At 42.7% G+C, this 13,354-nt stretch overlaps 1 protein-coding gene across 8 annotated transcripts in view; it reads right to left on the bottom strand.

Annotated features, from left to right (window-relative positions):
* Fry (FRY microtubule binding protein) overlaps positions 1-13,354 on the bottom strand; it is a 380,830-nt gene that overhangs the window by 88,775 nt on the left and 278,701 nt on the right. For all 8 annotated transcript variants that reach the window (XM_040751422.1, XM_040751416.1, XM_040751415.1 and 5 more), the window contains 9 exons: positions 12,128-12,387; positions 11,018-11,207; positions 10,335-10,459; positions 8,120-8,177; positions 6,452-6,543; positions 6,036-6,208; positions 4,178-4,338; positions 2,430-2,540; positions 742-896 (listed from right to left, as the gene is read on the bottom strand). In XM_040751422.1, the coding sequence (XP_040607356.1) occupies positions 742-896; positions 2,430-2,540; positions 4,178-4,338; positions 6,036-6,208; positions 6,452-6,543; positions 8,120-8,177; positions 10,335-10,459; positions 11,018-11,207; positions 12,128-12,387 (1,325 nt within the window). The remainder of the gene's footprint in view (positions 1-741; positions 897-2,429; positions 2,541-4,177; positions 4,339-6,035; positions 6,209-6,451; positions 6,544-8,119; positions 8,178-10,334; positions 10,460-11,017; positions 11,208-12,127; positions 12,388-13,354) is intronic.

The following is a 13,354-nucleotide window of genomic DNA, read 5'->3' as shown; positions in this document are numbered from 1 at the left end:
GTGGAGGCACTGCTCCAGTCTCCATATGAAGCCCTTTGAGTATAAACCTCAGCTGTATTCTATTCTCTCCACTCTCCTAAAACATAAGCTTTCTCTTAGGGGAGTTTAACTTAGATATGACATCATTATACTTATTAAGTTGTAGTGCCAAATGGCTTCATGAACTCGCTTGCTATACAATAAGGATGGTGGTTTTAGAAGCCTAGTCTTTGGGTTGGGGTGTGTCTCAGTGGTGGAGGGCATTTTTGCTTGCATGTGGCCCTGGGTTCAAATCAGTAGGTTTCTAAATAAGTGTAATATTCAGAGTCTTAGTCACCACTCCTCCTTCCTGCTTTCTTTCTGAAGTTCTGAGCAGGGGGAATTTAAACGTTCCTGTGTCTCCTGGGTTTGATTTGGTGGGCAGCTGGCTAACGGGCTCACAGTTAACATGATCAGGACACTTGTCCACACGCCTTTCGTTCCTTCAGCGTATCATCTTTATTATTTTCAAATTCTAATCTCACACTTCATTGTGAATGTCTGGGCACTTCAAAGGAAGGGCACCGTGAGAACTCTCTCCTGATCAAAAGCAATTAGCAGTATCATGGATACTTAGAGCGTGTCTGTGAGGGACCGGAAGTCATTCTGGGCTTTCACAGGATCCACTGTAAAGATAACTGCCCAACAGTCAGCTGCTCCTCACATCATGGAGAGCAAGCGTCACCATAATTGCCACTAACTACTAATTACGAAAACTCATACCTGTTTCCACACACAGTCGCTATGGCTCTGAAGCAGCCAGATGCAAGTTGGTAGGAACCTGTGTAGCACCGGTCAATGGCCCAATTAAAAAGGTTTATTTGGTCAGGGTTAAGTTCCAGAAGCAAGATGACAACTTCACAGCCAAGCTGATGAACCTGGGGACAGGGAACAAATCAGTTCTTCCTAGTTCATGAGAAAACATTCTAGCGAAATTCATATGAACAAATGTAGTTCATATGAGTTAACAAAGCGGAGTGAGAGCCCTTGCTGGGGTTCATCCTTATCCTACATACTCTTCCTTAAGGGGGTCAATGGAGCGATGCCTGCTGGGATGCAGACTCCACTGCCCTCCGGGAAGGTCACAGACTGCCACGAGGGAGACCCCCCCCAGAAGGTAATGTTGCCTGCATTTTTCTGAAGTCACCCACTCTTCTTGCTAGTTGCAGTGAGGTCAGGATGGAAGGACCTGGCATATGATCAATAGTCTGAGTTTGGAACGTCCCCACAGACTCAATTTTTGAATGCTTGATTCCCAGCTGGGAGGTCTGTGGAGCTTTCAGAAGGTGGGTCCTGGCTGGCAGAAGTATGTCTCTAGGGGTGGCTCTTTGAAGGTTAAACCTAACCCCGGTGTCTGTCTATGTTTCTATGTGTCATGTGAAGAATGAGGAAATAGACATTCAATGTTCTTCCGACATAGCGATTAGCTGATTCTGTATGAAGATAAACGTATTTGTCGTGGTATTACCACATCACATGAATAGTCTTAGTGCTCTACTCCTAGAAGAGACACTCTGATGGTCATGCCTTTCCCATCAGGATGGACTACAGTCTTTTTTTTTCCTTCCTTAAATTGTTTCTATTAGGTATTTTGTCACAGGAATGGAAAGGTTACTAATGCAATGTTCATTGTTATCAAAATTTTCCCCTATTTTCTGTCCTTTTTCTTTTCTGACTTAGTTATTTCTTTCACTGACTTCTTGTGATAAATAGGTCACAGATTGCCAGTCCTTTCCCCTCAAATGTTGGTTTATATATTTTTAATAATCTCATTTTAAGCAAGGTTTTATTTACCAATCGCTAATTTTATATTTCCACTGTGTTTCACTTAAAGATGATTTCTAGTTAGCATTGTTATTTGTCTGGAAGTATATATAGAAGATTGATTTTGAATTATATGTGTGTGGGGGGCCTTCCTTTCTGTGTATTTGTGTTCATGCATATGGGTGATCGAGGAGGCCAGAAGAGGACATTGGAATCCCTGGAGGGGGTGGTGGTGGGCTGCCTAGTGTGGGTGGTGGGAACTCAATCGAGGTCTCTCACAAGAGCAGTCAACAACACTCTTTAGCACTGAGCCATCTCTCTTCTGATCCCAGGGAGTACATTTTAATTATATTTAATTACTCATTGCTAGTTTAATGATACTGAGAATAAAGGATGTAGTTTACATTCAGATTATGTGAACTGTTTCGAGACTCACTTTATGACTTGGGTTTGTGGTCAGTTTGGGTAAATAATGCTGCACTTCTGAGCGTGGCACATCACAGCACAATGTACCTCCATACATATCCGAACTCCTGCAGCTGTGGTGTGGGGAAAGGCCCAGTGTGCATCGTGCTTGCATTTCAGAATCTCAACCCACGAAGAACCTCAAAATGTTGAAAAGCAATGTGTTTCTGACTCATACTTACTCGTAAGTCTTGACAAGCCAGAATATTGTCAAGCCACTTGTACAGATAGCCGTCCGGAGAGAGGCCGACATTGTCAAAAACAGGGCCACAGCACAACACTGCTGACATTGCCTGAAATTAGAAACGGTGAAACCTGGAGATGGAGTATTCAACTGGCTTTAATGAACACAACAGGAAAATCTGGTTGCTGCCTCTTTCTTATGTCAGAAGCAAAGTCTCAGTATATAGCCCAGGTAAGCCTTGAACTTGCAATCCTCCAGCCTTGGCTGCCCGAATGCTGGGATCACAGGTGTGCACCACCATGCCTGGCTGGGTGGCAGTTCTTTAGTAACAGTTATTCTTCCAGAATTTTGGAAGCATGTTTTAGTAGAGTCAATAAAAAATCCTCCACCATTAGATTTCAGTTTTTTGTTTTTTGAGACAGGGATTCTTTGTGTAGCCCTGGCTGTCCTGGAACTTGCTCTGTAGACCAGGTTGACCTCAAACTCAGAGATCTGCCTGCCTCTGACTCCCAAGTGCTGGGATTAAAGGCATGTGCTGCCACCACCTGGCCCAGGTTTCAATTTTAAAGATTAAAAAATAACTATATATACATTTGTGATTATAATGCATGTTTATAAAGAAAGGGTAAACCAACATGGCTATTTTATAATAATTCACATCAAATTTCTTTCAGTTGTTTCAAGTGAGTAAATTCTGCTTATAAGGTAAATCTAGCTGTTTTGTGTTTTGCATAGTATGGAAATACTTACGATTATTGATCAAAAGTTTTAAAAAATTAAGAATGCATACTTTAGGTCCTTGGGGTGGGGATGGGGAGAGAGTAAGAGAAGGAGATTTTGACTAACTGTGCTTGGCAGGTATAACTGACTATTAGGGCAACCATTTAAAGGCACCCAATGGGTTGGATATAAGCATCAACCAATAACTTATGGTGTAGATGAGAGCTGACACAGTTACAATGACAGCTGACACAGTTTCTTCTCAAAGGACGTTAGGCTGCAAGGCCTGGTTTGAATGAGAAATGTCCCTCCACAGGCTAACATAGTCAAACATGTGGTCCTCAGTTGGTGGCACCACTTGAGGGGGTAAAGAACCTTGAAGGAGGAAGTACATCACTGTGGGCGGGACGTGGCAGTTTATAGCCCCACCCTGCTTCCTGCTTTCCATGCTTCCTGTGGTCAGCTCCCTGTGCCTGCCAGCCTGCTCTGTTTTCCCACCATTAGGGACTCCAGCCTTCTGGAACCCCAAGCAGAAACAAACTCATTCTTCTGTGCACTGTTTTTGGTCAAGGCATTTCATCCCAGTGATGGGAGAGCAGCCGACACAATGACCACACTCTTTCAGATGTGAAGCCCTTTGCAGTGCGGCTGTCTAGGATAGGATTAAGTGGTTATGCTGTTGGTTATGCTTCCCCCTTTCTTGTGATGGAGTGTTAATCAGCAGTGTAGTAACCTCAGGGGCAAATAGGCAAAACTGTTGTTCTCACACTGAAGAAACACTGGAAAAAAGCAAACACTTGGCAACATTTTACATTTTGCAATTGTGAGCCCAACTGGAATGCTTATGTCTTTGGACACATCTCCAGTTAAGCATTTGGAATTATTGAATTTATATTGATACATGTATGCATCTGAATTTTTGTTATATCTGTATGCATATTTTATTGTATTATATGACTTCTTTTAGCTGTTTTTAAGGCATGGCTATTAGCTTGACAAAGGGGAGCACTGGTGCTGTGAACCAACCTTTAGGGCGCAGTACTGGTATCTGGTTATCTGGTGGTTCCTGTCACTGTACCGATCCAGAGGTGTAAACATGATGCTGAAGGGGCCCGCCCACTGGCTGAACAAGATGAAGAGGTGGTGCCTCAGGCTTTGCTGGGGGAAGAGAAATCTTCTGTGATGAACTAGAGAGAACAACACAGAAGCGGCATCCATTAGATGAAGATGACCGTAGCGCTACTGAACGTTATGCTCAAGTTGTGGGGGAAGGGAAAATTTCCACTTTCCCTGAAGTTGTTTGTTTTTAATTTTTAACTATATGTATATGTGTTTTTCTGTGAGTGGGTAGGTGTCCATGAGCACAGGTGCCCACAGAAGCCGGAAGAAGGTGTTGGATTACCTGAAACGGGAGTTACAGATAGATGTGAGCTGCCTGATAAAGGTGCTGGGGACCCGACTTGGACCCTCTGCACGAGCAGTACCTGATCCAATCTCTCCATGCCCGAGGGCTGACTGTTCTTGTCAGTCCTTTTCCGTGGCTTGGAACTGGGGCTAGACTGTGGGCTTTGCGCATGCATGGCACAGCTCGCCCAGTGAGCTACTCCACCAGCTCCCTAATTTCCATTTTCTCTAGCTACAGAAGCTTGACTGTGTGTGTGTGTGTGTGTGTGTTGTTTTTGTTTTGTTTTTCAAGACAGGATTTCTCTGTATTGCTTTGGAGGTTGTCCTGGAACTCACTCTGTAGACCAGGCTGGCCTCGAGCTCACAGAGATCCTCCTGCCTCTGCCTCCCAAGTGCTGGGATTAAAGGCGTGAGCCCTGGCTAAGAAGCTTGACTTTTAAAATACATGGCAACACAACTTTCTTTTCTGTCCATGTACCCTTCACATTCAGAGTAAGAGGAGAGGGAGAGATACTGTGACCAGCAGACACTTTAACTCAGTGCTTCTCAACCTTCCTAACCTGTGACTCTTTAATACAGTTGCTCCCGCTGTGGTAACCTCCAACCATAAAAGCATTTTGTTGCTATTTCATCACTGTAATTTTGCTACTGTTACGACAATCGTAATGTAAATGTCGAATATGCAAGATACCTGATATTTGACTCTAAAGCAGTCACGACCCACAGCTTGAGAATCACTGCTCTGATTTCTCCACCTAACTTCTGTGTATATAGAATGAATTCTGCTCCCTGTTATTAGGGAGAACATAGTGAAACATAATATATACTATTTCAACAACATGTACGTCACATTGCCTAGGGAGAAGTCAAGCTTAAATTGTAGTTTAAGGCCCTTAAAGATGAGGTGGATCAATCTAGTTAAAAAAACATCAAAATAACAAAAAGTCACATTAGCTGAGTTGTTTTTATAATTACACCCAGAATTGATAATTTGAGTAACCTTTATAGCAAGTCAACCATCTACTTTGTGTCATATGCCTTTATCAGAATTAAAATGTTTCATATCTATGTGGCCTGTGAGCTAGGCTTTGCAAGGTGTAACAGTTAAACCAAATGTGAAAGGTATTCTGGGCTACAGAATTCTAGCTAGCGTCCTCACCGGAGGAATGGAGAGGCAACAGGAGCAAATGAAGCCCATGGGAAGGGTTCCTCTGAATTCCTTCCTTCGAAATGACGTCATTTGATTTTCAGACCAGGACCAAAGCCAAGATGGAAGTGACACACACAATACCAAAGTGATTCTGACGGTCCCCTTGGTGACTCCACTAAGCTGAGGTAACCTGGCCTCATGTCTATTTTCAGTGTCTTAGAATAAACAAGGAAACTAACCTAGACCTACATGCAGGCCAATAGGAAAGAACAGTCATGAGGAGTGTAAACGCTCTACCCAGCTGGAAGGTAACTTGAAATGGTGGGTTACCTGGAACACACTGGATCAAGTTGGCGACCATGGCACTAAAATGTGCTCGGATGTCTTTAAGAATTTCAACTTCTTTGTCATTTTCAGCTTCTAAGAGCATTCGGGTCAAGTCCACGTACTCCAAGAACAGCGCTCCAAGGGCCAAGGTGTCTCGCTCTAAGGCTCCATTTGTGCTGGAAGGAAGGAGAAGGGCACCTTTAGACACGTTACAACGAAGCACCAACTGCTTCATGAAGGCAGTACTAATGGTTGGGATTCACACAGCAGATCTGGTCTTCATATGCACGGTGAGTGGAGTATGAAAAAAGGTAGGGACAGTTTTAACAAAATCCTTGCTGAAGTAATAGATATGGAAGAACAAGAACTGGAAAATGAGGTTTTGGCAAGAGGGGGCCAGCTCAGTCACTTGCTCCCACCTGTCACTTATGACCCCGGCATCTGCCAGAAGTTCGAATATCCGAAGCAGCTGTAGTCTCAGTAAGTCTCTCCGTTCTCGACGTTTCTTGTTCTGTGTAGAAAGAGGCAGTGCCACTTACAGTCAAGGATAATACTACGCAAACTCTAGGGTGTAATTTAGTGTTGTCAAGTTTTCTAAGTAAGCAGGGAAGCATTTTCCCCTCTTCCTAGTCAGTAGAGACAATGCCAGCTATTAAAGAATGTCAGGAAAAGACTGTAAGTGAGCCAGCAAGAATATAGAAGAGAGTGTAGAGAGATGGCTCAGAGATTGAGAGCACCGGCTGCTCTTCCAGAGGTCCTGGGTTCAATCCCCAGCAACCACATGGTGGCTCACAACCATCTATAATGAGATCTGGTGCCCATTTCTGGCATGAGGTATATGGAAGTAGAATGCTGTATACATAATAAATAAATCTTTAAAAAAAGAATATATAAGAGGTGGAAATGTTAAGGGTGCACCTCATGTCCCAAGGTGCTAGTGACTGAAGTACCTGGACAGGACAGGGACGTTGACAATCTCCACCGTCTGCTCAATGAGTGCATTTTATTCTTCAGGCTGCTAAGTTCCTGCTACTTCTTATTTTTATGTGTATGAGTGTTTTACCTAGATGTTTGTCTGTGTACCCAGTGTGTGCAGTGTCCATGGAAGTCAGAAAAGGGCACCAGATTCCCTGGAACGGAAGTTATAGACCGTTGTGAGTGACCAGGCCCTCTGGAAGAGCAGCCAGAGCTCTCAAGAGTGGAGCTGTGTGTGTCCTTAGCCCCAGATGTCTGCTGCTTCTTGTATCTATGGGAAGCTTCTTTTTCTTTTTCTTTTTCCCTTTCCTTTTCTCTTTTTCTTTATTTTTCAAGACATGGTTTCTCTGTGTAGCTTTGGAGACCAGGCTGGCCTCAAACTCACAGAGATCTGTCTGCCTCTACCTCCCAAGTGCTTGGACTAAAGGCCTGCACTACCACCGACCCACTGGAAACTTCTTTTTCAATCTTACTGTTTTTTCATCTTGGTGCATCATAATGAAATTCTGGGGTGGACTCATTTTGGGGAAAATAACATTGAGGGATATACACATACATACATACATACATACATATCTCATAAGCTAAATGAAACATGGTTTCCTTGGTCAGTGATTCCTGGTTTTTGTTGCTGTTGTTTGTTTGTTTTTCAAGACAGGCTTTCTCTGTGTAACCTCCCTGGCTGTCTTGGAACTCACTCTTCAGACCAGGATGCCCTCGAACTCACAAAGATCCACCTGCCTCGGTCTCTCAAGTACTGGGATTAAAAGCGTGTGCCACTACCGTCTGGCTCTGGTTTGTTAATGATGACAACAAAACTAAGCAAACTAAAAACCAAACTTAAAGTTTGACTTAAATGTTTGCAAAAGAAACATAAGCACACTTACATGGCTACCTAAGTTGTTTTGCATTTGTGCATTTAGAAAAGAAAATTCTTTAAAATCTGAATTAACTTTTGAAAATTAATGAACATGACAAAATCCACTGTAGTAAGGCTCACTGTTAGAAGCAGGGTGGGGTGTTTGTGTTCTTTAGGGGATGACAAAGGGGACTTCAGGATCATATCACTGTCCAAATGGGTCGGGCCTTCATGATGGTACCTCGAACCTTACCTCTGGCCTTCTCTCTAGAGCCTCCTTCATTAATGGATGGAGTTCTTCCACCAGTTCTCTAAGAGGGAAAAGTTTGTTGTTGATATAAAACTTGTCACCAACGTATCTATTCCAGCATAAATAACACAATTATTTCCCCTGGCTACCAGTCAAAACCTCCCGTGATGTCTCCATGGGTGTTACTCTGTACACATGGTATCTGTCCCCATTCTAGTGCTGTCTGAACAATGAAACAGTGTTTCCAAGTGTTTACTAAATCCAGTGTGCTTCAGCAATGGCTATGAAATTGAAAATAAGTAAAATTGAGTCTCTGTCCTTTAAAAACCTCTCATTCCAATCAAGAGGAGAGAGGGTCAATATTGAACTCCCTTGGGGACCTGTGCTCAGGAGACTGACACATAACAGATTTAAAGCATGAAACCTGTGTTTCAGAGCCAAGAGGACGCTCGTGTTATACGATAGATGCAAATTATAGCCAGAGCCAGAGACAAAATAGTGCAGTTTTCACTAAAACCTTTCATGTGTAGTGAAAATGTTTTAATATATACCTTGTTACATTTCCCTGTGTCATAAATATATGTATACATCTATACACATATTTTACATGTGTATCATATGCATATATACACTTATACCCCCACATACATGCCTATGTATCTCACTTACCCTTCCATCTCCAATATTTGTTTGTACTTGTTATGAATTGTCTTTTTTGGGGAAATTATTTCTGAATTGCTATGTTAAAACAGACATGAGATCTAGCTAGACAAGTTTGGGAGCTGCTGCCATACTCATGGTTACTAAGCATCACCCTCCAGGAAACCAGGAAAGCTAATGAGAATCTATGCCACTTTGCACTGAGAGAAAAAACTAAGGTTTGGTCTCTATCGCTCAAAAAAGAGACGGAATTTATTCATCAAAGAATCTCATTTAATAATGTATAATGTTAATAACCATAAAATATAACATCAGAGGATATTATATGAGTATGTGTTAACATTAATAATATACTATATTAATAATTGTTAATAATATTAATAACTCTTACTTTTCAGCTATTTACCAGATTGTTTATGTGAATACACACATCTATTATCTTCTTAACAAATTATGTGACAGATTACATTACATCAAATTGGTTTAAAATTAAAAAAATATTAATTTTATTTCTGTGTGTACGGATATTTTTGTCTGCATGGATGGATAGCTGCACCACATGCATGCAGTGCCCATGGAGACCAGATGAGGGCGCTGGGAAGTGACTGTACATCCTCTGCAGGGGCTGCCAGTACTCTCAACTGATGCCCAAATTGTTCTATTAGAGCGAGAGAAATTTTATTTCAGTGGTTACACTAGTCTTGCGGCTGTGCAAACTGAGACTCACAAAGCTTTTCTAGACACCTGTGGCTGGACTGAACGGCAGCATCTACCTCCAGGAATACAGAGAGGGCAAGCTGTGCTCGGGGACTTGGCGTTCTTTGGGAAAGATCATTGACTAATTTCAGGAATTGTGAGCTATCTTTTAAAAGCTAATCTAACTAATCAATAACTGGCTAAATGCTAGTTAATTGGTACTCTGGTGATGAGAACTTGTAATTTTTCCTTACTGTTCAGGGTGAGATGTTGGGGGAGTTCTCTTTTTCTAATTGCTAGGAAGCTTTTGTTTAATGTTACCTTCATCTTTACTCGTTTTTATGTCTTGTCTAAATACCAGAAGTAGTGTGCAATAACACTACATGCCGTCCCTTTCAGAAGGTCTGGACTCTGCCTCAGGCATCTGACTATGAGATCACAGAGGCAGTTTGACTGAGGTACAAACATGCTTTATAGAAAGATGGATCATGCTAACTGAGCCGCCCAGTGGTTTCCATTCATGTGTCACCCTCGAGTCTGCTGTAGGAATGGCAGGGAATCATACACTACCCTTCTTTTGGTGTTGCAACCTCTCAAAGTCAGGCTAGCTGGGGATGCCGGGGAATCATCTTCACTTACAGTTACCTAAGACAAAGCTTGTAAGTGAAATAAAAGTTGAGAGATAAAATGGAAGCTGCAAGGAAGGCTGCTTACCTTCAACCGATGGCATGAAGGACGTCACATACAGGCCATAAGCATCCCAGATACCCTCTGGCATCTGCCACCCCCAAGCTTGAGTTAAGAGATAACTATAATCGCAGCCACATGTATGATCCAGAAGAATGTACTGTGACAACCATACCTGAAAACAAGGGAATTTGTTCTTCCAAATCCTAAAACAAGGGACTCTGTGATCTCAATGTTCTCCAACCTCATCAAAGGCACCAACTGCTTTAGCAGGACACCCACTGATGGCGTGCCGATGGCCTGAAACAAAGTGACTTGAAGTGACAAAGAGAATGTGGTAACTGAAAGATAATAGTTTCAAGCTCTTGAGTCACATGCCAAGGTACTGCCATCATTTCAGGAGAAAAAAAAATGTAAAACCCCACATAGTTAATGCAGTACAATTCAAGTATTTCCTACCTGGGATACATGTCCTAAAGAAAAATCTGCCCTTTTCTTTGAAATCATTTAAGTCAACAAAGCTACCTTTAACAAACTCATTGGATAGAGTTGTGGTTTTGAGGCATTCAACTGGTGCAGAGGGAAAGTGCAGGGAGGAGACAAGCTCAACCTTGAGGCACTGATGAACCCAAGGCGCCCTACTGCAAGCTCCCTACTCTTTTAAAAGTCTTCCATTGCACACTCATAGGAAAAGAGCAATAAATTATTCACAGAGATGCTTAATGGAATCTGGAAATGTCAGAAGAAAATCTGATTCCACGCTATTCCAGATGGTTGGCACAGTGTGATTTGCAATGGGAATGCTAGACAAATGAGCTAAAAAAAATTCTTACAGAAGCAAGAAGCATGTCATGTCACCTTGTTATCGTAGCTCACTGTACCATCAGGGGTTGTTGCCATTATCTCTGGGGTGGACGCTCGTAAGTGTCCTGGGCTCATAATACTGGGTTTGGCAACTCCAAAACAGAGAATGAGGTAATTTCTCCACAAGGTAATGTAGTTGTCTCCGCTGCCTGCAGTGCTGGTTTTCTTGGCATTGATTGGGCTGCTACGGATACAGAGACAAAAAGAAAAGTAGAACTAAATTCCCGATTTAATGTTGATTTTTATTTATTTTTAAGTGTGCCTGTACACCTGAGTGTAGGTGCCTATGGAGACCACAAGGGGGCATTGGATACCTTGGAGCTGGAGGTACAGAGGGTTGTGAGCCATTCAACCCACGTAATGTAGGTGCTGGAACTGAACTTTGGTTCTCTGCAAGATCAGTGTGTGCAACTTAACCATTGAACCATCTCTCAGGCCCAAATTATTGATTTTGAATATTAATTTCTTGGGACTCTGTTTGAGACAGGTTCTTACTATATAGGCCTGCCTGTACATAGCCTGGCTGGCCTTGAACTGTGACAACCCTTCTATGTCAGCTCCTTGAGTACTAGGATTGTAGGCATCTACTACCAAACCAGGCTGTAAATGTCACTTGTTAAATAAAGAGCCTTAGGAGGGCTCAAACAATTAGGCAGGTGTTCATCAACGATGAGCGGATGGATAGAAGAATTTTAAAGGTTTCTGTAGTAAGAGGCAGAGATTGCTGTACTAGTATACTTAGTCACAGAGAATATTAAAGCAAATGAAAAACCAACCCTTGTTCTAGAGAGGGTATTTTTATCTCTACTATACATTAAGAATCTAGTCAGCCCAGGTGGTAGCACACGCCTTTAATCCCAGCATTCGGGAGGCAGAGGCAGGCAGATCTCTGTGAGTTTGAGCTCAGTCTGGTCTATAGAGCGAGTTCTAGGACAGCTTCCAACGCAATACAGAGAAACCCTGTCTAAAAAAAAAAAGAAAAAAAAAGAATTCTATAGCAGGAAATTAAAAAAAATTAGAGAAGATTATGATAGTCCAACCCCTTACATGAAATGAAAATTTAAGGGAACCAACGATGAAGCAAAGAAAACACGGACACCTTACTTTGGGTCTACCAGCGGCATCACGGACTGCAGCCGGGTGAAGGCATACGGCCAGGCATAGCTGAGGGCTGTGGGGCAGTGCTTCGGCAAGTTTTCCTGGCGGAGGAAGCTGAAGAGGCAGAGGACCCAGGGGTCTTTGACAGATTGTGCGAAGATCCAGACGTGGGAAGGGCTCTTCACATCGTAATGGCTGTTGACCAGGACTGCATTCCACTCCACCAGCCACTGTAGATCCACATTGTGGGTCAGAGGCAGTGTTGCCTGTGGGCAAAGAAGCAGGTCATCAAACAACAGACATGCCTGTCCTCACCAGGGCTCAGCCTGCTGCTTCTGTTTCCACAGCGCCTTTCCTGACCTCCGGTGCCGTGGGCCAGCTTTGGGTCTGCAACAGCTCCTGCACCCGTCACATATAAAACCTGTGAGAGTTGGCTGAGCCTCTCTGCCAGCCCATAAGTAGCAGTTAGTGTCAAGTTCAATGAGTGTGATCGTTTATTTTTTATTGTTAGGTTTGATCGTTTGTTTTTTATTGTTGGGTTTTTTTGTTTGTTTCTGGCTTTTCGAGACAGGGTTTCCCTGTGTAGCTTTGGAGCCTGTCTTGGACTCGCTTTGTAGACCAGGCTGGTCTCGAACCCACAGAGATCCACCTGCCTCTGCCTCCCGAGTGCTGGGATTAAAGACGTGCACCATCACCACCCAGCTTATTGTTTGTTTTTGAGACATGGTCTCACTAGGTAGCTCTTGTTGACTTGTAACTTGCTATGTAAACCAGGCTGGCCTTGAGTTCAGAGATCTATCTGCCTGCCTCTGCCTCGCAAGAGTTTAGAATAAAAACATGTACTGCCACGCCCAGCTACAGTCATATTTTTAAGGTTGAAGTCATATAACACAGTGTATGAGTACGTAGAAACTGCTCAGCAAACATTTGTGTGACTATATATATATATATATATATATGTATATATGTTAGTTAACTTAAACTTGACCACAAATTTGTATTTTTTTAAATTTATTTTTATTTTTTGTATATGAATGTTATGCCTGCTTGCATGTGTGTGTACCACTTCTGTGCCTAGTACCTGTGGAGGCCGGAAGGGGGCAATGGATTTCTAGGCACAAGAGTGACACCAGGTGGATGCTGAGAACCCAAACTCTGGTCTTCTTGAAGAGCAAATGTTATTAACCACTGAACCATCTCTCCAGTTCCAGATTTACAATTTTAAAACCCTGA

This window comes from Mesocricetus auratus, unplaced genomic scaffold (assembly GCF_017639785.1).
Source record: "Mesocricetus auratus isolate SY011 unplaced genomic scaffold, BCM_Maur_2.0 Super-Scaffold_100008, whole genome shotgun sequence".
Taxonomy (NCBI): domain Eukaryota; kingdom Metazoa; phylum Chordata; class Mammalia; order Rodentia; family Cricetidae; genus Mesocricetus; species Mesocricetus auratus.
This window is presented reverse-complemented; position numbering and strand designations above follow the sequence as displayed.